Genomic DNA, 27,292 nt, shown 5'->3' on the forward strand with positions numbered 1-27,292 from the left:
ACTTCAGATTTATTATACAATTCAATGTTTTAAAACAAATGTAGAACTAAATAAAAAATAGCACTTTGTTTCCACGAGTGTGAGTGTGTGTAGCAGAGCTTAGAAGTGTGCAATATTTTTTGTTTGAATAGTTGAACATAATACTTTCAGTATCTAAGATATATTGAACATAATACTTAGAATTATTCGCTCTCTGCCTGATGTCTCTGTATTCAAACTTATGTGCACATGATATAAATATGCAGTGTAGAAAGAAAAAGCAGGCGGTTTTGCCAAAAGATACTTTGTTTTGATGTTTAACAAGGCAAATAATTTGTAAGTGCATGCTATTGCTTATCTATATTTACAATTGGGAGGGCTATTTAGTGGTTTATTAACTTTTTTTTTTTTGCACTCTCTTTTAGGCACCACCTTCCATGGTCAACAATGAACAACGCCAACATGCTGAGCACATATTCTTATCATTTAGAAAATCAAAATCACCATTTGCTGTCTGCAAACATATTTTGGGTAAGTTTTAATACACGAAGTTAAGGATGTACCTGTTTTTATAATTAGAACTGTGCTGTTCTGCAGCTGAGAATGTGGGCATCAGTTTTTATTCTGATGAGGGGTACTTTTTGATGGAGGGTGTTGCTGCCTTTTTTGGTTTTTTTTCTGGCAGCTTTAAAACTGTAAGGTAACATTGCAGCTGAGTTCTTAAACTGATTTAACGCATTCAGGCTTTGTCTGTGACATGATTTTTGCTAATCTGTGCAGTTTGCGGAACTGCCTGTACTGTGATTGCTTGACTTGATGCTTCCCATAAAATCAACCAACAATGCAATTTTATACACTTTTGTCAGATTTTATACTGGTTTTGAAATTTTCCACAATGAGAATTTATTTCAGGTTGAATCTCTCATTAAGTTGCTGTTAACAGCCTAACTATTGTGTTTAAAAAAAAAAAAAAGTAGTTAGGAAAGCTTCTATCTACCTGGTACAAGCAACAGAGTATTGATTTGAAGTTTTGTGGGGTTAAATCTGTGGAGAAAGGAAAGAGATAGGTAGGTGTCACCTTTTATCAGAAAATTCTTGGATTTTAATGAAAATTCTGTAAATGTGTTACAAGTCTTTAAAAAAGACCTGTTTTTACAGGTGCTATAGAGACTAATTCAGGTTTGGCAGCTAAATGATCTGAAAATTGCAGGAGAAGTAAGCACGTAAGATTCCTGGTCAGCACTACTCTACTGACCAGATGCGAGTATTGAGGGGAGGCAAGAGAGAAGTTTCAGTGAAAGCTGGTGAGGGAAATCTGGAAATTTATAGAAAATAGCACATGCCAAAACTACGAAGAGCAACTTCTCTTTCAGAGAACTTGCCAGAATGAAGAGAGAGTTATGTGTAAAATATTATTGATTTCATACTTAATTCTTTTTTTTTCATAGTTATTTCTAAATTTACGGGATTAGAGACAATTTGTGAATACTGTGATGACAATATTGCAGGTCTACTACTGTGTTATTAAATTGTACTGTGTTATATAGAGCAGGGTGTAGTTCTTTTCCTACACCCACTCCCCAACCAAATTTTTTTCTGCAAACGAGTTTTTTCTGGCTTTAGTATTTTATAGTAAAACTTCATTGGATCATGAAGACTGTAATCATGCTTTTTGCTTTGCGTCAGCAGAATCAATGCCTTTTATTTTCACATTGATTTTTAGAGAATTTTAAGTGGGCAAAAGAACATACCTATGTAACTTTTTTTCATGGACCATTTTGATGTGTTCGTCACTAATCAGAAATAAATAATGAAAAAAACACGAAATCACTGCATCTCATCAGAGAAGGAAATTCAATTTAGCATTAATATTGAACTATCACTGCAGATATCTTTCTTTTTTTATTCCCCATCTGAAACGTGTCTGGTTGGAAGGAATGTGATGCCGCCTTTAACACCTTTTGGATGTCTGGAAATAGCACATCCTTAAACTGTTTATATCCTACCACCACTGAGAAACCAGCATGTTTCCACGTTGGACAGGATTTTCCTGGCAGTGTAGGCAGTTGTGATACTGAGACCTGGAACTGAGAGATTTTTCCCAAAACTTTGTGCTTCTGGAGTAAGTGTTTGTACAGTCTAGGCAGAAAAGAACAGCTAGTTAAGAGTTGGGAATTGAGAAGGGAGAGGCAGAGATTATGAAATCAGGAACCAGAGAAGGGAGAAGAGTAAAAGAGCTGGAAGTGTTTGGGTACTGAAGGGGTGTGCTCAGGTAAGGACGGGAGAGAACAAGAGGATCAGAGTAGATGGCTTCAAAAAGAAAGAAAAAAAAAATGGTCAAGACAGGAATTGGAATTAGGGGGAGGCAGAGCAGGGATGTTGACGGCATTCATGGAAAGAGGGTTGTACAGGAAGAACAATGGAAATGACAAGCATAAGGAAAAAGGGGAACAGCCGCTACTGTGCAGTTTCTTCAGAAACCTGGAACTGAACCCAGGAAGCATGAGGCTCTACGTTTTTCTGTTTACAGCTGGTAACTGTACTGGCAAAACTCGCCCTGCCTTTCTTCAGTAACTTCATGTAGGGTATAGTGGTGCTCTGACTACCTAAAAGCTCACACTGAGTGCTGAAGGTCTGTGCTGTTAACGATTGCAATTGTGCATCTGTGGTTCTTGATGCAAAGAGAAAATTCCATCCTCCTCTTTTTTAATAGCATTCTCTTTTTGTGCGAGCTTTGTACAGTTTGAAAAGCCAAAGACCCAGAAGTTAACAAATGTCAGAATTAAAATTCCTATGCAGGAATAATTTGACTTGTTTTTATGTAAGTGTTAGACGCACACATTGATCTTTTAATTGGTTACTTAGTTTTCCAAATTAAGCTAAGTGTACTTTATTCTGATTTAAGCGTGTTTACCTGTATAGGGTTTAGATTTGGAGCCTGATTAAATTACTCAAAAACATGTTAGCGAATTGACTGCTATCTTGGATATAGGACTTGCATATAAAGGAATTATGTATTATAAACTTCTGTGAATATAATCAGGGGAATTAAGTTTGGTTTGTGGTCACTTAAAGTCCATTATCTGAAACAAACACGATTTTTCAAGTTCTGGAAGGTAGTCCACTGTAGTGTATTTTATGCTTTTGCCACACTGTGGCTACACCATTTCTGGATGTTCTTTCTGTGTTTTCTACAGAGCTCAGAATGTTTTGAAACCAGCTACTGAGATACTACCTGCTGTTACTAAACTAAAATTTTTAAAAGCGAAGGAACAACAACAGAAGTCTCCATAGCTTTCTATCATCTTATAAGTAAAATTCAGATTCTGGGATTTCTTTTAAACTCATACTTTATAGTCACCCAAACTGTTACCTTTTCTTTAACGTCTTTTCTAGTTTCTTTAATGCATATATGTACAAAGCAATCAGATGGTAAGGGCTAATGATTTTTATGTTGTGGTCAGAAATTTTATTTTGATTACCTCAAGAAAAATATGGAAGCTTGAATATGATGTAGAAAACCTTAAAGACACCAGTCTGGAAAGCCTTTTGTTTGATTGTTAAACATAAATGTTATCTTTAGGTGTAAGTGGACTTGCTTCTCATTATCATCCATAAAATACAGGCAATTTTATGATTGTTGCTTCCACAGACAAACACCCAAATGACAGCAGAGTCTTCAGTTCTACCATGCCTGTCAGTTTAATCATATCTTAATGTATTGGGACTAAATCTGTTGTCTTTTTTATTTTGTTCCACAGTTGTGTTGACATTCTTGTTTTCCCGATCTTTGACCCAATCTCCTTGTACAGCCAACTTTTCTTTGCCCAAGTCACTGACTTAAGTGATAGTGAACAAGTTGATAATTGGGTTATTATTTTCCCTCGTTTTGAGTTGTAAATTTGGTCTGTTTCCATAGCAACAAAACTACATTTAATAATAAATAATAGTAAATTACATTAATGTTTTTCTTGGAAATACATACCAACTAAATACATGCATATCCTCTGATGCTCAAGTTGCCTTTGTTTTTCCCCACAGAAACTAGTAAAGTGGACTATGTCCTTTTTCAAGCTGCTACAGCGATAATGGAAGCAGTTGTAAGAGAATGGATTCTCTTGGAAAAAACTAGCATCGAGTCATTGCGAACATTCCTTCTAACCTATGTCTTACAAAGGCCTAAGTAAGTATAGAAGAAATACCTCTGAAGATGTAGGGTTCTGCATAAAGACTGGGTTATTCTTTTCTTTCTCAGAGTGTAGTGGTGGAAGACCTTTTCGTGAATGATTTAACTTCTATTCTAAACGCTTTGACTTCTGTAGAGTTGCAAGCTTTCCCTTATGAATTCACACAAAACATTTGAAAAAATGAATGTGTTTAAAGTTTTATTGAGCATTGATGTTCAGATTTGTGTACAAATATATTTTTTGCAATGTTGTTTGCAGCCTTCAAAAGTATGTTCGAGAGCAGATTCTATTAGCAGTAGCGGTCATAGTGAAACGGGGATCATTAGACAAATCAATTGACTGCAAAAGCATTTTTCATGAAGTCAGCCAGTTGATCAGCAGCGGTAACCCCACTGTGGTGAGTATTTCATTTTTTACTTCAAAATTTAAGGAAACTATCAGCAGCGTAAGTTATAGTGACTATAAAAACTTGTATATTCTCTTACCTAAAGGTTAAAATTAATAATTAAGTCAAAAGCTATTCAAGCAATGATTTACCAAGTTGGAGTTTTTTGAATAAGAATGTTTTGGGACTAGGAGTCATATGTGTGGTTCTTTGATGCGCATGCCATATTTTTTACTGAATAGGTTTCTCTGAATAGCTGCTTAAAGTGCCATGTTTGGGTGGGATTTTTTTTGTTTGTTTGTTTTCTGTGTTTCTTTAATAAAACAGTGTGATCTAAAATGGATTTTCCATTAGCTGTCAGGTTCTTTACACGCTCAGTTCCCCTTCCATCTGTGCAGTGCTGCACCCTCCTGTGGCTCAGCTGTTGGAATAGGCTATGGAACAAGAGGCAAAGGCCTCTGCTGTTCTCTGGGAGACGGGTAGGTGGAGAGAAAGGGGTGTGAGGAAGTAAAACGTGGAATGGAAATACAAAACTTACTCTAGATTTAATGTCATACTACTAGGGGTGAGTGTTACCTTCCATACTGAGCTCAAAGTGGAAACAAGGTGTCCAATATCTATCTATGCATTTAGTGAAATTCCGTTTGCTATGCCAGGAGATAAGTTTAGAATAGGTCATAATAGAGGCATGTAACTAGAGATTAAAGAGAGGTGATTTTTCTTCTGCTAAATGCAAATCGGAGAGTATATAGATTCCGGGCTGAAACTGTAACTGAATCTCTTCTCAGACAAAAACCTTGAGGGAACTGGCTTTTAAAAAAAAAATTAGAGCAGCGGTTGTGCTAGGTGTGAGCAGCAAACATTTAACTGTGAAAATTTGATCAAAGTGTAGAAGTAATGTAACTCGTGTCATGATCCTAAAAATAGCGTGTCACCTCTGAGCACAAGTGATATATATCCCTCTAGGGTATGGAAATTTCAGTTACACATGTAAACCTTGATTTCACAGTTATTTAGCTCAAGGAGAACATTTCAGCCTTTTCATTGTGCGTAATTTGGATAGAAATGGGTCTTTGTTTAGAGCAATGCTCAGTTCATGGGTTTTTTTCCAAGGAAACATTATTAAAATGGAGTTAAACCCAAGGTTTTTGTTTTATACATGCCAGTGTGTGTATACTCATGTAGTTTATATGATCCTTCCGTAAAGATATAAAAGTCCAGCAAATAGAAACCTGGTCGTTGACAGAGAAGTCTTCTTTGAACAAACTCTTGCACAGTCCAACTTCTGCAGTCGTATTCTGTGCACATATTAATACAGACACACTACACTGACCACAGCATTCAGAACGCTCAGGCTGCCTGCTGTGAGGGTATCATCCTGGGTTTGCTGCAGGACAGCGTGCATCCCAGGGGAGTTCTAGCTGGGGGAAGGGGCAATATTTCACTCTCCTCCAACTTCTGCTCGCTGCCACCGTGCAGAGACCAAGTTTGGCCTGGTTTTTTTTCATTTCCCTGTATCTGCCTCTCTTCACAAATACTACTTTCTTCATGGTTTGTCCAAAGTATGTGTGCTGCTCAAGTTTTAAGAATGGCATTGAAAATGTCTTGAGGGTATAGCATTGGTTTTTTTATCCTGGTATGCTAATATGACTTACTAGTATAAAATGACATGTGATGCTGCTCAAACATTTTTTTTTTCTGTAATATGAAGCATATGTTTGTTGGACTTTGACATGCTTGTTATAAACATGTACTCCCATGTATGTATGAGGTTTTATATTGTAAAATAGTTCTCATTCATAAAAATTTTCTTGTAATCTTCTGGGGTTTTGCTGCATGAGAAACTCTAGTACTGGCACAGCTTCGTATGACCCAGGACTTGGCATATACAATAATAAGCAGCAATAAAATTCTGTGTTAGCACAGTACCTGCCACAACTGAGCTCTGAGAGGGTTCAGGGCACACCTCTGGTGTAAATGTCTAACTTTGAAAGGTTGTATGAAATAAGTCATACAGTGAATTAATCCACTTATCTTTTCAGATGTGGGTGGGTGGGGTTTGTATTAGTGTTCCTGCAGCATTCAGCTGTGCCTGTCTGGCTGTGTGGACCCACAGGGGTGGAGCTGCCTTGCTGCTGTGTTGGCTTTTGGCTCAGGGTGCTTCAGGGTGAAGCCAAGGGAGTGACACTGATTTTAGGATCTGAGATGTGCCGTCAGGCAGTGCCATGCCGTGTCATAGAATTGTTAAGGTTGGAAGAGACCTGAATGTCACAGGTTTTTCTGCAATTCACCAGAGATGTGTTTATATTAGTTATGTATAAAAACAGGCCTCTATCCAAGTCAGGGAGGAGGCTAGGATATGGATGTTAGAAGAGATCAGCAGATGTTTTCCAGCCCTCCATACTTCCCTGACTCCTACTTTTCTAATATGTCTTTTCTGTATGTGCATTCTTGCTTCCAACCGTGTACACTCGAGTTTCAGAAGTCTGTCATCACTTTGTGACTCCTGCCTCTCTGTCAAGTCTCTTGGTCGCTTTCTGTGTCCTTCCCAGAATTCTGCTCCCTATTTCCTCTAACCTACTGCCCACCCATTTTTGTCCTCCTAGCTTAGGTTCACTCCAGCAGCTGAGAAATAAAATACAGAGTCAGCAGCAGGTCACTTCATATTGAAAAGTGTTTGAAGCTCTCAAACATGGCTCTTGGCTGTTGATAATGACTTTTAGAGCAGTTTGTAATTAAGAGAAAGCTATTTTTAAAAAAGAGAAGTGGTTTCTTTCCTGCTTCTCTCTTGCTTTCTCCTCTCTGCTGGCTCTGAAGCTTCCTGGCGCTACTTTAACTTAGAAGAATAAAGTAGATACTTAATATTTTCCACTCCCTGCAACCCTCCACCCAGTTCCCATCGGACATGTGTACTAATTTTCTGTGTGTTAGGCACTCCTGCTCTGTGAAATCTTTGAGACTTTCCAATAACATGTTGTCAGGGCCAAGTGCTGAAGGTTGGTGTGATAAGGACAGCAGTGAATGGAGATGGTACCACATCTTTAGCACATGTCCTTTTGGAGGATTTGATATGCTTTATGCTTTAACTTCTCAAGTATTATTTGAAAATATCTTTAGAAACAGACGTATTTTGAGGATGGAACCTGAAGGTGTGTTGAGCAATGTTGTGGCAAACTGACATGAGAGGAAGACTGATGGATGAACTGTTGAGAATGCAAAAATGAAAAGGAGATTGTAATGAAGAGAGGAATAGTGATGAGAGGAAGAAAATGGGCAGGAGATGAGAAAGATGGCTTTAGTATTGAGTTAATCTCTTAATAGTGGAACATAGTGTACGTGTTAAGGAAATAACAGGACACTACCGGGATAGGAGAGATGTGTGGCATGAAGCTGGAGTGTTGGCTCCTGCTGCTGCTTCTCTGCCGTATGGACTTTTATGGATCTCATGGAAGAAATCTCCTTCTGAGAAGGGAAAGTAAACTGTAGAGGGTCTGGTTGACTATTATTTTATAAATTAGTTTAGGCAGTAATCCTCTGACAGGACGAGGATTAGCTTTGAAGTTCCTGATTTTGTTTTTCCTGGCTCCTCCTGCTCATGAAGGAGAGCTTGTAATCTCACCCCAATAGTAATTTGAGGATCACTTTTCAAAATCTTCATCTCTAGGGGACAGCTTCCGGCAGTAGACACAGTATCATGGGCCAATCTTGAAATGCCAAATACATATTCTCTATCATAGATTTAAAGATTTTGGAGAATTGCGATCCAAGTTCTTCTCGACTATAAATGCCTTCAATTTCTTGACCTTTTCTTTTTGTGTTAGAATATTCTGCATTTACATAGCTGAAGCATTTCATTTGTCCTTCATCCCTGCCAGAAGGACCGGAATCTTGGCAGTGAAGGTGACTGATTCCCAGGACGAAGACCAGATCTGCATGGGAACACAATCAGATGGACTTTGTCTAAAACTGACTAGGCTATGGGTCATACCTCAGTTGCTTCCACAATATGGGTAGGCAGGTACAGAAGGGTCTGATGGCTGTGGACTAGACATGGGAGTGGGAAGCTGTGGGGTTTTTTTAAGATCTACAACGCATACAGTAGCACCATGCCTGAAGTCTAAATTTTTTGGTATTTGCAAGAAGGCTTGTCAAGACTTACTGGAAGAGCTCTGGGATTCTAACAGTTTCTTCTCAAAGTTTGTAAATCTATTGATTGGCTTCCCAGTGTTCATGATTGGGCTAGAGAGTAGATTGAGATGCCTCAGGTTACCTAAAACTGCTGAGGAATGTCAAATATTAATAAACAGAACTCTAGGCATTCATCTTCATTTAAACTAATCTATCAATAAAAATGGTTGCATAGATAACTAGTTACATTTATTTAGCATTTATGGGCTTTTATTTCTGTTCTTTAAGAGCAATTTTACCTCTGGATCCATTTATAGCTGTTGCTGTCTCCTGTGGTAGAGAAAGAGTTGGAGAGGCTCTCATGACTTCTACACTTTGACAAAAACATTTATGTATTTTCCCCCCCTCTGCCTCCATCTGTATCTTCTGGTCTAATAAAATTACTGCCTTCATCTATGAACATAACTGCCTGAGACATACTGAGTATAAAAAACAGATGGTAAACCAGGATATTTAAGCTGTTTCCTTCATGCTGACAAGTGCTCTGTAAAGGCCTGTGTTAGTGTGTTAAAAGATTGTTTTGGGAGTTTTAGGGATCCAGAAACTACTCCAAATATGAGGTTAAACTCAGAAATGTAAGAGAACTTTAAAACATAAGTATTTTTTTATTGGTTGTATTAACCGTTGTATTACCTTTTAAAGATATCTGCTTTTTCCTTTGAAAGGGAGCCTACTTTACTGGAGATGCAGTACAGGAAGACTCCAGCTTAGTCGTGTAATAACTTTAATATTAGAAATTGGTAGCTCCCAGTACTATAATTTACAACAGAGCTACAGTTTCAAAGACAGGAGTGAGAAGTGAGAGGACGTGATCCAGAGGAGAGATGTGTGCCTTGTTCTGTGTGTGGCATCCAGGACTCTCTGTTTTCTCAATTCTGCCGTCTCATGAGATGTGCAGGTCTGGAGGCCCTTGCCTGTAGACCTCAGAGGTTCACTGGGAAGGAAGAAATGATGCCTTTCGATGTGTTACACCTGTATTTTGATTACTCTGGTGACACACAAACAGACTTGAGTGAAAAAGCCTCTTCGAGAAGCTTATTGGTCCTAACTGCTTGATCTTTAGTCTCTCTGTCTCTCAGAGGTCCTCCCTTATGAATATATATCTTCAGTAATAAACTGGATCTGTGTGAAAGTCTCGTTAAAAACAATCAGCCTTCTCCCTCCTAACCTTTTTATTTTATTTTGTTTTTTAAGCAGATCCTTTAAGGAGACTGTGGAGCACAGCCACATAATGCAGCTCATTTTTAGTAATAGAGCCCAGAGGGTTGTAAAGGTAAAGGGCTTAGAAGATAAGTCTTATGAGGAAAGGCTGAGGGATCTGGGACTGTTTAGCCTGGAGAAGAGGAGACTGGGGGGAGACCTCATTGCTTTCTACAAGTACCTGAAGGGAGGTTGCAGGGAGGCGGAGGTTGATGTATTCTCCCTCGTGGAGAGTGATAGGATGAGGGGAAATAGATTTAAATTGCACCAGGGGAGGTTCAGGTTGGACATTAGGAAGAATTTCTATCCTGAAAGGGTTGTCAGCCATTGGAACAGGCTGCCCAGAGAGGTGGTTGAGTCACCATCCCTGGAGGTGTTTAAGAGACAGGTGGATGGTGCATTGGGAGAAATTGTTTAGTAGGTTGATAGGACTGGGACAAAGACTGGACTCTGTCTTCTAGGTCTCTTCCAGCTGATGCGATTCTATGATTCTGTGATCAATGGAACAGAGTTGAGTTGGAGGCCTTTAACCAGTGGTGTTTCTCAGGGGTCAGTACTAGGTCCAATCTTATTTAACATAGTGACCTAGATGAGGGGACAGAGTGTATGCTCAGCAAGTTTGCTGATACAAAGTTGGGAGGTGTGACTGACACACCAGATGGTTGTGCTGCCATCCAGCATGGCCTGGACAGGCTGGAGTGCTGGGCAGAGGAGAACCTAATGAAGTTCAACAAAGGCAAATATAGAGTCCTGCACGTGGCGAGGAACAACCTCATGCACTAGTATAGGTTAGGAGTAGACGTTCTAGAAAGCAGCCATGAGGAGAAGGATCTTGGAGTCCTGGTAGACAGTAAGTTAACTATGAGCTAGCAATGTGCCCTCGTTGCCAACGCCAGTGGTATGCTGGGGTGCATTAAGAATGTGGCCAGTAAGTCAAGGGAAGTCATCCTCCCCCTCTGTTCTGCCCTGGTGAGGCCACATCCAGAAATGTGTGTCCAGTTCTGGGCTCCCCAGTTCAAGGAAGACAGGGAACTACTGTAGAGAGTCCAGCGGAAGGCAACAAAGATGACTGGGGGACTGGAGCATCTCTCTTACAAGGAAGGGTTGAAAGAGCTGGGGCTGTTTAGCCTGGACAAGAGAAGACTGAGATGAGGCCTTATGAATGTCTATAAATATGTAAAGAGTGGATGCAGGGAGGATGGAGTCAGACACCCTTCAGTCGTGCCCAATGATAGGACAAGGGGCAATGGACACAAGCTGGAACACAGGAATTTTCATCTAAATATGAGGAAGAATTCCTTTACTGTGAGGGTGACAGAGCACTGGAACGGGCTGCCCAGGAAAGTCGTGGAGTCTCCGCCCTTGGAAACTTTCAAAACCCTCCTGGATGTAATCCTGTGTGATGTGCTCTAGGCAATTCTGCTTTAGCAGAGGGAGTTGGGCTCTAGAGATCCCTTCCAACTCCAACAAATCTGGGATTTGGCATATCTGATAGTATTTCAGGCAGTGGTGGGCAAGAAGGACCAGGAATGAGAACTGGGAAAAGCAGGGAGGGAGGACATGAGACACCTGCCCTCCAAAGAGCGCCTGCCAGGACGATGTATGTTTAAACCTGAGTGATACTGATGGTGACAAGCTGCATGACTAGTGTCACTATGCATTATTTTGAATTTAATTGAAAATCCTTAGATTTGTTCATGCAGCTACTGTAGGAGTGAAGATTCAGATGGTGCCTTTTAGACCTTAAGGATAAAACCCAGAGAAGGCTGTATTAGCTCTAGATAAATGGTTTTCAGACAATTGCGCTTTTTTTGAGATTACTTTTTTTTTTCCTTCTCTTGACTTCTGCTTCACATCTTTGTCTGTCACTGAAGAAACAAAGAAAAGCATGTTTTACACCCTAAAGCTCCATCAAACTCCGCCTGGACCTCTTCCATTATTAGTAGAGGCTGCTGCTTCCCTGTTCTCTCTGGGCAAAGCCTGCATGCTTCACATGCCACAAGATCATCTACCTGTGGCCTCCAGTGATTCACAGAGGAATTGGTTCTCTCTTTTTTCAGCACAGCCCTGGGGCTTTGCCTTGCTTGGTTTGCCTGGTTCTCCTCAAGGAAAGAGGGAGCAGGGTCTCTCCCGTTGTGCCGCTGTAGACGTGCTGTCTTATGCTGGTGCTGCTCGTCAGTCTCTGCAGGGTGGCAGAGGGGGAATGGGAGGAAAGGGGTGCGCTGCCCAGCCAGTTCCTTACTGCTGACACCACAAAACTGCAGCTGTGGGCCCTGTTCCTATCATCCTGTCCACGCTCTACAGCTTTTTTTCCACCAGTTGCCTCAGGTGGGAAGGAAGAAACAGATAAAATCCATTGGGTTCTTATATTTCTTCAGAATATATTCAATTTTTTTCAGTTGGGAACTGGGTTTCCCCCCCACCCCTGCTGCAATACTCAGGAGTTCAAAAGCTGGAGTGGCCCCGGTTACTCTGGGTACATAGTGGTATTTCTTTTGGTCCTGTGGCCATCCTGCTAACCTTCTCATTTGGAGTTGCAGTTTACATTCTGTATTTAGATACTCTGAAAATGTTAGCAAATACAGCTGTGCTTAGTTGAGGAAGTTAGGGAAGAAGTATATTACTGCCTTCATAAAGGAAGCCTAGCTTCAAACAACGCATTTGGTAAAATTGCTTTTGACACATTCTCACTATAGAATTTTATCACTTTGGAGCAACACAGCAAATTCTACCTGTGATAGATTTACTCTTTGACTCTTCTTACTCTTGTGCAAGTTAAAATTAGCTGGTTTAGGGATATTATTAAATGAATCTTGTGGCTTCCATTTGGTTTCAGTAACACAGTTTACATTATACAGACAGAGACAAAAAATCGTCTACATGCATGTCCAGGCTGGCATTGATCTAATATAACAGGGTAGATGTTAAGATTTACTCTGCTCAGGTAAGACCTTTATTCTTTTAAATATACCTACTTATTTTTCTGTGGGTATAAATGACATTTGCAGAAGGCAGGGCATGCATTGCTTGATAGTTCAGATTTTGTAGTGAAATGAATTTCAGAGCAGAGGAAACATGCTGGGTGTAGTAGTTCGTTGCACTTAAGTCTGTTGGCTTTCCTGTCTCAGAGCTGGTGTACCACATGTCCATTTTTTCCTAAGCTGTATTGGAACTCTTCTTCCTTTCAGATGCTTTGTAACCCAACTACCCTAAAATAAAGCAGTTCACTTATTCCATGGGCAGTCAAGGCACAAGTGTGAAATCCCTTCAAACATTATGGCTTTAACTTTGCTATAGGGGACATTCCATTTGGAGGAATAAATTGCATTTACCTTCTGCATCACAAGTTTTATGGATATTATATATAAAAATGTTGTTTACTGGTAAAGTGGTGCATGGTTGTTCTGTGGTGTCTGTGTTTTATTAGAGTAATCTAAAAAGAAAACCACTAAACCGATGTTACTACCGGGTGTCTGATTGCCAAGTTAATCTCTTATCACAAGTCCCATTGATCTTCTGTTTGAGCAGCTGAGAGTCTGTTTTATGTATAGCAATCTTTCATAAAGTTTATTCCTGGTAATAAAGCTAACTGGGGTGAGTGCCAAGCTATTCTCAGAGGCAATCCGTTCTCAACAAGAGAAGTATTTTATTTTGTTCGATGGGGTTATTGTTTGAGTATGTACTTGTGGCAGAACTAGCGAAATTGCTGGCGAGTGAGTCAAACTGGGTTCAGAGGTGTACTCTTACTGGTATGAAGTTAATGGCATTACTGCACAATAGACGTTCAGATCTGACTTTTAATATGATGCCCAGAGTCACGTGCATTTTCCGCTTATTACTGTATGGTATTGGATTGTTAATCTCTTCTGTGGTGTAGCAAAAACCTTAAACACCACGGCAAAACAACAAAAAACCCCAAACCCTCCACCCTAGAACTTTACATGTATTAAGTGTATTCAATTTTATTTTATGTAGGAGGAAGTAATTTTATTTCACAGAGCACAACTGTATTCGATTATCCGAAATTATGTTGTTTTTCAGATTTTTGAAATCTTTCTTTTGATAGTCTGCAATTTGTGTTGAGGTACTTGGTGTCTTCACACCAAACATACATGTAAATTAAAAAAAATATTTTAAAACAATAGTAGTTAAACTTCAATAAAGTTACTTTTCATAAAGTAAAATTTTACTTTTAATGAAATTTACCTAAGCTTTATTCCAGAGTTTTGGATGTATTATTGTGTGTTCAGAAGAGGTCACATTTTTAACTAATTAGTTTGTTAATCTTCATATGAAAATGGCAATATTACCGCTATGCACAACAATATAGATAAATTCCTGTACTTTTATGGCAGTTTTTGGGAAGCAGCAGTGGTTTTATATGCAGCTCCATGTAAATACTTGACATTGCAAGGACAGGTTAACAGGTCTCGATCCGTGCCTCTGCTCTTGTCTGTAAACTCCTGGGGTGTTGGCATCTACCTTCTAGGAAACCAATCTCGAGCAATCTCCTCTTTGCCAGTTGTTGCAGTAAATTTTAAATTACTGGCCGATATCTTTTCTTTGGTCTTGTTCTCTGGTGACTTGGATATCTGGGGAGTATTTAACATTTTCCTCATGGATGTGAGGGGCAAGTGCAGGTGCAGATAGAGACAGGGGGGCATGTGCCTGTGAGGCGCACAGTGCCCTTGGGATGGTGAGGGAACAGGGCAGGATTTGTGCCCCAGGTACTGAAATACCAAGGTGAAAGATTTGGTGGGATGCTGGGAACGCAGCGGGAGGGAGCAGAGGGCCGCAGTGTGCCTGGTGTTTGCTGTGAGCAAGGCTGCTGGAAGGGGAATAAAGTGTGTAAATCCCTAGTAACGCCACAGTTCTCCTTTCGTGCTCGAAGAAGATATTGGTGCCAGAACTACCTGAAATAACTTACTGAAATCAGGGGGCAGGTCACTGCTCAAGCTGCTTATCAGGCTCTTTGCAGATTTCAGTCATGCTAGCTGTGTCCATTGCTTTTGTGCCTTTGAAGAGATTTCTTTACCATCAATCATAAAATTTAAATTTAACCTTCCTTTTAGAATTCTCCTTGAAATCAGCAGAAGAGCACACATAAAAATCATGCGATAGCACATTACTGTCCAAAGAGAAAGGATAAGTTAATATAGACCGTATAGAAAAACTGGAGAAAATGGAAGGAGAAAACACCTCTTATTTCAGCTAATATTAACTCTTTTTAATCAAGTTGGGAACAAACTTCCCACCCCCATCCCCGTCGCTTCTTAACTGTCATTTGAACTTCCAGGCTCAGTTTCCAGTAACTGGTAACCGACTGCACGTGACGGGTAGTCTGCATCACTTCCCTTCTTGCCTGGATGGCAGCTTGCTGTAAGATCTTTGCAGGAGAAGCAGAAGCAGCTTTGCTGTAGCTAAGTTGTACTGTTGCAGTCATTAATACCCAGTAGCAATCACAGAGCATCAAACTTCACAGATTTGTAACTGCAACTTGTGATGTCCTCACATTATGGCTTCTCCGAGCTGAAAAGTATCAGCGTGTCAGTAATTCAAGCATCAAATAAAAGCCTGCATTTTAAAGTCTTTAGAGAACCTTGTGAGACTTCTGCATCTCCTGGCACATAATGAAATTGGGCAGTGGTCTCTGGCACCTTTTCATTTTTCCTTTAAAAACTTGTATTCTTATCTGAAGCATTGTTCTACAGCCAAGCTTCAGGCTGTGTTTTATTCTTTTTTTTTTTTTTTGATGTTCAGGTTTTGTTGGTTTTTTTGTAATCCAGATTAATTCTTTTCATATGGAACTTTTAATGTAGGATTTAAAACTCAGTGTTAGCCTATACTATTTGTTCTTATATTGGATCAAATCTGGATTTCCTCTAAATAAAAAATATTTATTGTGTAAATAGCTTACACAGAAATTTGGAAGTAAAATACTGAAATGTTTGAGCTAATCAGAAGTATTTCTAAGTGTAGTATAGAACTGTCAAAACTGAACCTTTGCTGAAGTGTGATGCTGTTTATCACTGGCTAAATGTTTCTTTTATCCTAAGTGTGACAGTGGTGACTCTAGATGAGAAATAGCCCACTTAAAAGTAGTTATTTCTTTAAAATGGGAAAGCTTGGATTTAGCAATTCAACAGCAATATGCTGGTCCACTCTGCAGCTTTATTATATAGTAGAAGAGAAAACCCATATATTGTCATGAAGCCACTACGTTCGATTTGTCTGGGACTTATTTAGCAAGTAAGAATGTTGATTTAGTGTATCCTGGCTAAGATAACTAGTTGTCTGGGGGGTCAAGGTACTGACTTCAGAGGCATTTCTGAACAAAGATGCTGCAGTTGGTGGGTGGATGGCACTGGTCTCAGCTGTTGTATGAGCTTGCATAAATAGTATCATCTCCACTTTAATCTTTCGGGTGTTCAGAGGTAGTGTGCATATTTCTGTTTAACCCCTGGACACTTGCTGGCATGCATGACCCTTTAACAATTCCTATCCCTCTGTCCATCCCTGGCACCTTGGCTCCATGCAGTCTGGGAGGATAGCCAGTAATTTTGACAGTTTTTTGTTAAGAACATCCCTTCAACAAAAAGTGTTTTCATTTCATCGGTATACGGTTTCTGTTGTGCTTGTTACGGTAGTGTAGAGCACACTTCTGAAGTGCTGCTTGCATCTCCACTGCACAATATTTACTTGCCATTGTGTGTAATGAGAAGTTAAAAATATGTATTAAAACTGGTGATGGTTACTGGACTTTGGCATCAGGAAAAAAAGATTTTTTTTATTATTTCAAAAAACAGCAACAAAAGCTGGAGCAGTGTGTTTCATAAAGGAAAGCTGGCTTTTAAGCTGTGTTTTAGGATGAGCATTTATTTTATCTTACCTTAAATTTTGAGAGTGAAAAAATTACTTAAATCTTCAGTCTTTGTGCATCTGTCTCTCTGAAATGAATGTACCTTTTTCTCACCAGTTTTTATATCACTTCAGAGACACTATTCTAATAGGATAGTTTTAAAGGTTATTTCTGAGGTTTTAGGATGTTGTGCTTTGGAGGGAAGCATCCAAAACCTTTCAAGCATTAGAGCGTGCTGCATATTCCTCTCCTTTTTTTTTTTTTTTTGTGAGGAAAGAGGGAACAGATGTAGTAGATCGTGTATTGCAGGTGTTGTTTTTTACTAGCTTTTAACCCATTTGGTGGTATAAACTTAATCATGATCAAATACTAACACGGTAAGTGTAGCAAATGCAAAGAAGGGCCAAAACAAACTTCGGACTGATCTGAACTATTAGATCAACAGAAAAAGTGGAAAATAAACCTTCCTTGAAACTAGTATCTGCAAAGCTGCATGCACAGAGAGAGAAAGTGAACAGCAAGGCTGGGAAATTGATTGCAATAAGTTTGTTTCCATTTTTGTAGTGATGATTGCACAGATGCTGGCTTTTGTATTGCTCAAATACTTGAATTTCTTTTGTAAGGATGGAACCTTGGTTGCTGCCAGAGATGGTTCACCCAAGGATCTGTACTCCTGAAAGTTTGATTTGTTCTAGTTTGTCTTAGACACTGAAGTAATAGTTGCAGAAAAATGCTAATAAAAAAACTAAGGACAATGTAGGTGGTATTACATTATTGGACATCTTTTAGTTATAATATTCCCCCTTATTTTTTTTATAGCAAACTTTGGCCTGTTCCATTTTAACGGCGTTGTTGAGTGAGTTCTCAAGTTCAAGTAAAACCAGCAACATTGGACTAAGCATGGAGTTCCATGGTAACTGTAAACGTATATTTCAGGTAATCTAGTTCTGTATCAATATGTGCTACCAGTCTTACTAAAATCTGAGTACTGAGAAGCAGAAGTACTTTGTGCCAGGTGCATTCAGGTACAGTGTGTGCCTGACAGCATTTAGTAGGACAAATTTTATATTATAAATGTAAATACTGACTACTTCAGGAAGGTTGGTAATGTACTTATTTAAAAGAAAACTTGTATCAAAAAGGTGCAATCCCTTTTTGCCCATTTTATGAATATAGAGCTAAAGATCTTTAAGTGGTTGGACTCTTTAATTCCTTGGCTACCGATTGCAAACAAAACGAATACTCTGTGGAACAATGATAGTCTTAAATATAGCTTTGGTTTAAAGCCAAGGAGAGCTATGTATTTAAAAATATTATTGCAGATGGTGTAGTCTGGTTGTCTCAGATGTATTGTTTGGCCAGGCAGAAATGTTTTTGTGAAGGCATTGCTTTAAACTGACTGTTGTGGAACAACTTATGAACTTTTTTTCATGCCAAAGACCAACCCTGTCCTCCACCAGTTGTTAAAAACATATTGTTAAGTTTTTCTTTAATGACTGGCATTTATAAGAAGAAGATTTTTTTCATATTCCTTACAAACAGTTAATTTTGGCAAAAGAGGGGGGGGTTCTGAATGACAACTTCAGAATATTTTCTGTATTTTAATGAAAAATAGGGTGAAACCAGAAAATTTTCTCTTTAGAAAAGTATTTCTTTTTAATCAATGACTGAGAAACTATTAATATATTCTGTTCATCCTGACTATAGGAGGACGATCTGCGGCAGATCTTCATGCTCACAGTAGAGGTACTTCAGGAATTCAGCAGACGTGAAAACCTCAATGCTCAGATGTCTTCAGTGTTTCAGCGTTATCTTGCACTAGCCAATCAGGTCTTAAGCTGGAACTTCCTTCCTCCAAATTATATCCTTTTAATGTCAGGCTGTTTACTTCAGCTGACTTGGGTCACTTCTACCAGGTCATAAGTAAAGTCTCTGTGAGGAGAGAAAAAATGTAAAACTTATGAACATTATATTTAGTCTTTGATTTATGTATTCTTCCATTAGTGCTCTTGGTTACCCTGTTGCTTCCTAACAGGTGCTTACATACAGAAGCTGCTGTTGCTCTTCATTAAGGTTTTTAAGTATTTTATGTAAAAGGCAATGCTAGTTGAGCAGAGCAGCCCCCAGTTCTGGGTTGGTGTTCTATCTGGTTGGTACAGGAGAGCAGAAAAGTGCAATATGCTGCTGTAGTGCAGAACCAAATGCTGAAGAGGTCTAAGCTCTGTTAAATTTTATGATCTTACTTTCCTGCCCTGGAGAAGAGGAGAGGGCCAGTAAATTGCCCATCATCTAGGAATGCGCATGCTCAAACGACTCCCCATAAAAGAGTGTGATCATATAAAAGAACATGTAATAGGTTCTCCTTGGTCTGAAGAGAAAGTATTTGCTAGCTGAGAGGAGAAACGGCATCTCCTTTTGTATACGGGTGCCATTGTTTCCATTTTGACATCTTTGTGATGTGTGCTGATTATGAAAGTCCAGAGAAAGATGGGGATGGAAAGTAGAGGAAGTAGGAATTAGAAAGAGTCTTAGTGAGGCAGAGAAGAAAAAAGATACAAAAATGCCCAGCCCCAAAAATGGGCTAGAACAATACTGTAGGAATAATCAATCACATTCTCTATTTAGTAGAGGATTAAGACAGCACTTACAGTAGGACATTACAATGCCTCTTTTAATAACTAGACCATCTTTAAGATGCTTCAGCAAACTTCCCAAGAGCCAAATTGTTAAGCTGCTTTAAAAACTTTTTTCTTAAACCTTCTTGAAATTGCTGCTAAATTATACATACTACAGGAATCTTGATGTTGCTGTGAAATCTGTCATGAAGGATTTTATTTGTTTTCCTGGTTTGATGGCTGGGAGGTGATACCTCTGTGATTCTGTTGTCTTTCCTTCTGTTCTTTATACAGCAGGCAGCAAAAATGAAATTTATTTGAAACTGGTTATTCCTTGTTTCGCATCTATAAAGCAGAATACAGTTATATTGTCTTTATGGAAGGTGCCATGGATTAAAAGTAAATATCCTGCTTTTGCCAATCACTGAAGCGATTTGGCAGGGCTCCGGAGGGGAATTTAGTGCATGTGCCTGCAAGACTCTGACTGGAGTCAAATTGTTGCATGTTATAAAAGTTTTTGGAAGAGGTTTTGGGACTTGTAAGAATTCAAATAATGTGTGAACACTATTGCCCCCCTGCCCCAAGATGTAAATAGAAAGGAAGTGATCTTGTGTTGTGCAGTGGTGGTTCCCTCTGAAGTTTAGTCTTGCAAACCACTGATACAGTCCTAAATACTGATCTTGTTACAGTTTGAAAGTGAAGGCTCTAGTTTCTCATGAGCTCCTAGGCTAAGGTTTGCAATGGTGAAGCTACATATATACAAGTAAGATGTGGAGCCTTGGGAGTTCCACCTTTCATTTATTCCTCTACATAATATGAAGTGATTTAGTCTGTAGCTGCTAGTAAAAATAACTAAGCAAGCCATACTGCTGCTTAAGGTTAAGTGTTTTCTGCTACTTGGCCTACTTTAAGGTGTTGGAGCTGTTAAACAGTTCTGGCCACTTCTGGAGATCGGATGGACCTTTAGTCTGAACCACCACAAACACGCTTTCATGGCTCAATTTCAAATCTTCTCGTAACTTCTGCTACACTTGATGCTGTCTTTTTGTTTTCTACTATTGGACATTTCATTTTGCTTTAAGAATACAGCCCAGCCTGGTGTTTGTCGTCTGTGTAGCAATCTGTTTTCACAGAATCTGGGATGGATTTAATCATCCTGAAAAGGCGTGGGCCTTAGCTGATGAAGATTCCGTAACTGTCATTGGGCTTTACAGCACCAAGATGACTGTATTGTGACAGAAATTTCTCTTCCTAAAGAAGACTGGTTTAAAAGTAACTGTTGATCATAGTTCACAGGCGGTGAAACTGAACTTGGAAGCAGTTTCCAAATACATAGCACATTACATTAGAACATAAAATTTGCTGTGTTGATTGATCAGTTGGTATCTTTTTGGTATCCTTTTCCAAACCTTGACAGTACATATGCTGAGGCAATGGGCATAGATTTAGTATTCAAAGCATGGAGTAAAATGATCCATTGTATCCATAGATACGTCATTTTTCCTTTAGTTGGTATTTCCCTTGGCAAGACAGTATTGAGTCTTGAGTTTCTTGCAGCACAACAGTAATTTGTAGTATTCGTATATGATTTTTAGCAAGATTCTTGTATCTCCCAAAAAAAAGTAGCATAAACATGCATTAACTCTACAGTGACCATCACCAAGAGACATGTTATTTAAATCACCAAGTTGTGAGAATTGCATCAAAATGTACAACTTGTCGAGATTTCTTGTTTTGTAATGGCATAACTTAGTATGTGTTGCATTGTTAAATGCAGTCCTGGACAGTGCTGCTGACAGTCATAACAGAAGAGCTGTAGTAAGTCTGTATTATCCATTGCTAGTATTAAAGATATATTCTGGAATAGGCACCTCGCTGGGGAACCAAAAGAGGAGAGGCTGGGACCTACCTACTTTCAAGCTGGAATTCAGTATTTTTCAAGTGTCTTGGGATGTAGTGCCTGCAATAGGAAGGGCACGGCATGGTGACCTGGGCGGCTTCTTTTCAGTAGTTTCTTCCATTTTATTTTCTAACACACAGACAATCAGCTGTTGTCATTTTTATCTGCTACTGCAAGGTACTAGTTCACCTGGTGTTTGCAGATGCTTCAGAGGTTTTTGGCAGTACTGTCAGAAGTGACAATAACACAGGATTCCTGTTGTGCACTAAGGACATGTGGTGGTCTTGTGGCATGTTGGCTTCTGTAGTTTCTTTTTTTCAGTGCAGTTATGGCACTGTTAAATGTTGTTTACTCAGATGGAACTAGTTTTAACTGCATCCTTTCTTAATATTTTGACTAATTAAGGAAGGGCAAGTGATCAGTTCTAAGAGGTACAGCCCTCTCCTTTACAAGAGTGCTTTCAAAGGTCACGCTCCTAGTACACTGTGAGTGTCTGAGGTCTCCAGTTAAGGAGATGAATGTTGCTGGGCTTTAAGGCACCTTGACATGGACATGTGTGTCCTGTGGATTCAGGATGTAGTTATAATTTATATCCTTTTACCTCTAGAGATGTTTCTCACTTCTTCTTGACTTTGGGATTTATCTGTTCTTGGTAGCCACATTCTAATGGACTTTGGATTAATGTCCTCAAATGTGAAAGTTTTTATAAAGAGAGCACAAGACTTCTGTCCAGCTGTCTCCCATTTACAAAAATCTATTATCTATCATTAGGTGCTGTTACAGAACTGCTTCTCTCTTATTCATTAACATATGTATTATACTATGTGAATAAAGAAGAACTTGAGCTTTAGTTCTTGTTTTGGATTTGGTTCCTCTACTTGCTTGGAGGAAAGCTGGCAAATTCTAGAGTGAGCATAGAATAGGAGATTTGATTTAAAAATACAGGTTATGTAAACCTAACGGGAGGCACTGTACTAACATCTATTGTTGCTGTTCAATTTAAATTAATGGCATGATGGCAAAATTGTATGAACTGACTGAAGCTTTTGGCTGATCTCAACACTTTTTTTCCTAAGTGTGTATGTTTCTTGGCCACACAGTTAGAAACAAAGCTCTTCATATCTCTGTTTTGAAAATGTCTTTTAAACCTCAAGCCAGAATGAGACACCTTTCTGGGAGATCCTGTGAACTATATAGTGAGCAGACTTTCAGGATTTGAACTCGATCCAGCCCAGCTTGGTAGCATCTGTTATGCGTAATGGAAGTGCATGAAAAGCATCGAGAACACTCCAGAAAACTTGAGGTTTGTTTTGTGGAATGACTCAAGTTGGCATTGCTGTTGAAAAAGCATCTTGCTGTAGCGCCTCCCATGAGCATGATATTGAGCAGGGAACCACCTGGCTGAAAACTTTTTTTTTTTTCAAAGCAGATGTATGCCCCCAGTTTGATTTGTTCCCTAGCTATAGAAATAATTTAACCTATACTGAGGAATGACAACACAGATTTCTTTCAGCAGCAGGACTGCTTTTCTTAGGCCTTCTGTTTGTTAGCAGCCTTGGGATTATCCTGAATTTGCTACAGCAGTCTCTCTTATCTGAAAGATGAAGGGTTGAGGTACTATCCTGTCTGTTGTCTGGGATATTAAAAAAACAAACAAAAACCAGCTGTATTTAAGAAAGTGCAAAAAAGACATGGATTTTTATTTTCATCAGAGTTAATTCTTTTAGGTGAAAACTGACCTGACTTTGAAATTCCTAATGTTTAGAAGTTATTTCTAGGTTCCTATGTATTTTCTTGACAGATCCTTTCGAGCAGATTTTTAAGACAGAGTTGGGCAAATCCAAGAAGATTGAAAGATTCCCTGTATTTGGTTACAATTGCACTAAACTTGTTTATGTTGATACTGAACTTTTTAATAGTGTTTTGTCACTTCAGTTGTCCAAAATGAATTCTGAAATTGGTTTGCAATGTAACACCATCCTAAAAGCATTAATATCAGAAGGGAAATGAGACCAGTAATGACCTGTTTTATAAAGGGGAACTGATGAAATATATAGTTTTTTTCCTCTTCTGCTCTCCTGCCCCTGTGATTTTAAATCTCCAGTTTTGCAGTGATTTATCCTCAGTTTCCAACATAGCAGCTGGTATAGAGTGGGAAGGTGAAACTCCTGACCTGCATCTGTGTGCCCATCACTTCTGCATAGGTGCTTGAGACGTAAGATAGGCTCAAAGTGATTCGCTTGCATGTTGTGAGCTGTATAACCGTAGCCCCAAAGTGTAGCGGGAGCTGTAGAATTCACTTGAGTGGCCAACGCAAGACTTGGTTCTGGCGTGGCTGTACCGCTGGCAGCTCTGGAATTGGCCAGGTTTAAAATTAGCTTGGATCCTCCTGCGCTTCCTACGCTGCAATATTACTCCAATGTCTCCAACACAAAAGTAGTTGTTTCGTTCTCCTGACAGTTAAGAATACTTGTGGTTAGTAATTAAATATTTAAGCATACACTGTTTCTCCTGAGTGCTGGATGTCTTTGCTGAGAGTTTCAATTATGTGAAGGTTTGTGAGGCGTTTCTCCATAGGCGGCAGCAAGCCTCGGCATCAGTTCTGGGCGGTTGCTCTCGGACTCATCCCGTGTGCTTGGCTGACTAGCCAGCAGGCCAGAGGAGGTCTTAAAAATCCAAATAAAATCGGTATGTTAAGATTATAACACTGGATGGCAGATTTCCAAGCAGTTACCTTTCTAATGAAGTTTTTTATTTCTAAAACATAAGTCTAAGACTGACACAAAGCTCTCCAGAAATGTTCCAAACAACAAAGGCAAAGCGATTAAAATAACTTTCTATAGATATGTTCAAGCCATAGGACTCCAGGATTTTTCACTTAATTTCTGAGTTGATCTTCACTCCTGTGGACAAATTCGTGAATGGGAGTCGGGCAGAGGAAATCTCAGCTTTGATTTTTCAGTTCCTAATTTACTGTTTTTTGGCAGGGCAAGCCTTGCCACTCTTAGGAGAAAGACTGTGGGATACATCTCAAATACTGGAGTTCCTGGGAAGTCCTGAAGTGAAATGTTTTAATAGTTTATGGCTGCCTTAGGATATGAAATACTTTGATACTCATCTTCATCCATCAGTCTCTTCCTGGGAAAGAGGCAAAGAGTGGAAGGAAAACTACACACTTTGTCTTTTATTTCCTTTTTAAAATATATTCCTCTAAAAAGCATGTAAAACTTCAATTATTTTTTCCCATATAACAATTTTAAAATTACAAATTTATAACTTGAAAAAGATTACTTTTATTTCTCCAGCTCACGAAACAAAACCAAGCACAGAGCTAATGTCTACATACATAAATTTAGGCCAAGTCTAGCAGGTGATGGAAAATGGGTGTAAGATCTCCATCATAGGTGCAGGCATAATTTGTATTATTCAGTGAACAGGTATTTTGCCCACAAATCTGCTATTGTCAGATGTGTCATCAGTCCCTTAGTGTGAGAAACGGTACTAAAAATAACAGGATAGGGCTGCTTAATACTGGGGCTTGTTAAAATAGCGACAGCAAACTAGACCTTCTTTCATTCCACATGGAAATTGTTATGTAGCTGGTCCCCTCTGTAGATTGAACCTAGTGAAGACCGAAGTGATTTTCAGAAATTGATAATGTATCTGTGATCATCATCTGACATTGATGTAGTTCCAAGCCAGTCGTTTATTGGAGTGTTACAGCAAAAGACACTTGTCACTAAAAAAATATAAACCACTTTTTTTTCCTTTTCGATTGGAATGTTTTACAAAAAAAGCATAGCTTAGTTTACCAGATAAAATTAGTTTAAATATTACTCCTGATAAAGGATGCTTGCATGTCATAATTTCATGCCCTTTTTGTTTTTTTCTGGGAGCACTGAAGCATTTTTGAACACTTAAATGACATCTGTATTTCAGATGGAAGTAAAATAGGCATTTCTGTGATTTTTAGATTTTCCCCATCTGAAATAATACAGATCTGGTAATTTTGAAAATGACAAAACTGGTTTTGTTTTGCACTAATGTGAAAATCCCTGGTTGTTCTTATGCATTATAACGTGCCAACAACAGTTCTGGACACGTACCACCGGTAAAGGTCCACTTGGTGCTATGCCCTGGAGAAAGTACCTTTTTTGGAATGTAGTTCTGCACAGTGTTAGGAATTTCTGGTTTTGATAGAACTCAGAAGACAAGTGTAAATAAACTAAAATTCTGTATCCTGCCTGTGCCACAATTCTTCCTATGAAGTTAGATGTTTTCTTTATATATTATTCTTTTAAACAAAGTCCATCTCAACTGAAGAGGTCTGCTTTCTGGAAGGATAGCATTGTGAAATTTATCTTCTTCAAAACATATAAATACTCTGATATGTGTTTTTTATAATACCTGATGACTTAGAGTACAAAAGTCAATGTAGTTCATTACCAATAAGTAAATTACATGCAGCTGACCATGCTACTACTTACTCTGATGGCTGCTTAGAAAGGGATCAGAGACGATAATAAAGGGTTTAAAAATGACAAGTGAAAACCTAAATTGCTGAGTTAAAGCAGTTTTACCTCTACTTGGATTGGAGGGGAGTGGTGTCACAGAAGGAAGCGCTTCCAAAAATCCTTGACAAATACTCTTCTGCGTGATCAGGCGGACAACGAATATAACCTACTTGTTTCAATGATTTTGTTTATGTCTCTGTTTTTCTGTACTAGAGCATCTGCAGAATTTTGTAGATTTAGTTATGCCAAAACACATGGTAAGAACTGAAATGAGTGTGACAAAATTGTGGCTTCATGGTGTGAGCATTTTTCATGCACGTCTCTTACAAACATGTTTAATATGACGATGCCTTGTGGTGCCTTACGCTTTTGTTCTTCAGAGTGTGATTGAAAAAATGTAGATTAATGCAGGGCTGAGATATCTGCATTCTGTGATGCATATTTGGCTATTTAGAAAAATGGGATATAGATTTCAGTGAACTATCTTTAGCTATCCTAAGACCTTTTTAAAAGCTGCCAGGAAAATTTTTTAGAAAATGATTTCCTATTTTGCATAAATTTTAACACCTGTTAATTGCGGTTGCTTTTTTCCCTTCTCGCTGTGTCACATTAGACACCCTGGTTATCAAAGTGATCCTATCACTATGGTATGTCTCATAATTATGATCAAACTGTTATCTAACATTCCTGGAGCATTCTTTTTTTCAATACTTAATACCTTTTATTCCTTGGCCTCATGCATGAATTATGCTGTGTATGTGAAGAGGCTTAAAGTTTGTTTCCATTACATTCTTTCTGAATGGATCCTGTTGTATCTAGGATTTTTTTAAAGCCAAGTAGGAATGTTATTGTTGACCTTGACACCAGATAACTGGGCAGACATTATATAGCTATGTTTGAATCCTCACAAAATGTGATGCTAAAGCCAACAGAATCCTGGCGTGAGACTCTCCTGGACAGCAGAGTTATGGAGCTTTTCTTTACAGTAAGTTTCTTTCTTCAACTTTCATAGTCCAGACCACAGGGAAAGCAGCTCCCTCCTGTTCTAAAACTGTGTTGTTGGACTCTTCCTTTTGCATCAGGTAGGACTGATTCTGTTTAACTTCACCTCGGTTATCAAAGCAAACAGAATTATTGTATTTCTCCTAGGTTGCCGAATACGTATTTTGCCTATAAATTGCTTTAAATTGATGACCATTAACAAAAGTGAAAGGTTTGTAGTTAGCTAAACATCTATATATTTAATATTTCTGAACATGTACTCATCAAACAAAACCAAGCATGATGAGGAGTTACTAGAGTACATCTTTAAGATAAGGTGTAACAGCTCTCCAAAAAGATAAACGAACAGTCTATGTTTGCTGATCTTAAAGCATTTGCTCAATGGAACAGCTGAAAATAAGTAATGTAGTTGCAGTTTTCTAGCTAGTTTCGGCATGCAGAATTCTGCATGTCTTTCCTTAGC

General features: G+C 38.8%; 1 protein-coding gene across 1 annotated transcript in view; it reads left to right on the forward strand.

The window, feature by feature from the left end:
• The first annotated feature begins 409 nt into the window (after positions 1–409).
• Positions 410–27,292, forward strand: part of XPO4 (exportin 4) — a 54,228-nt gene continuing 27,345 nt past the window's right edge. Inside the window, exons 1-6 of the mRNA XM_009870368.1 lie at positions 410–510; positions 4,021–4,162; positions 4,425–4,563; positions 17,618–17,734; positions 18,506–18,659; positions 26,700–26,812. Of these exons, the coding sequence (XP_009868670.1) occupies positions 417–510; positions 4,021–4,162; positions 4,425–4,563; positions 17,618–17,734; positions 18,506–18,659; positions 26,700–26,812 (759 nt within the window). The 5' untranslated portion in view covers positions 410–416. The remainder of the gene's footprint in view (positions 511–4,020; positions 4,163–4,424; positions 4,564–17,617; positions 17,735–18,505; positions 18,660–26,699; positions 26,813–27,292) is intronic.

The sequence above is a fragment of the Apaloderma vittatum genome, unplaced genomic scaffold, assembly GCF_000703405.1.
Source record: "Apaloderma vittatum isolate BGI_N311 unplaced genomic scaffold, ASM70340v1 scaffold9885, whole genome shotgun sequence".
In the NCBI taxonomy this organism is placed as follows: Eukaryota; Metazoa; Chordata; class Aves; order Trogoniformes; family Trogonidae; genus Apaloderma; species Apaloderma vittatum.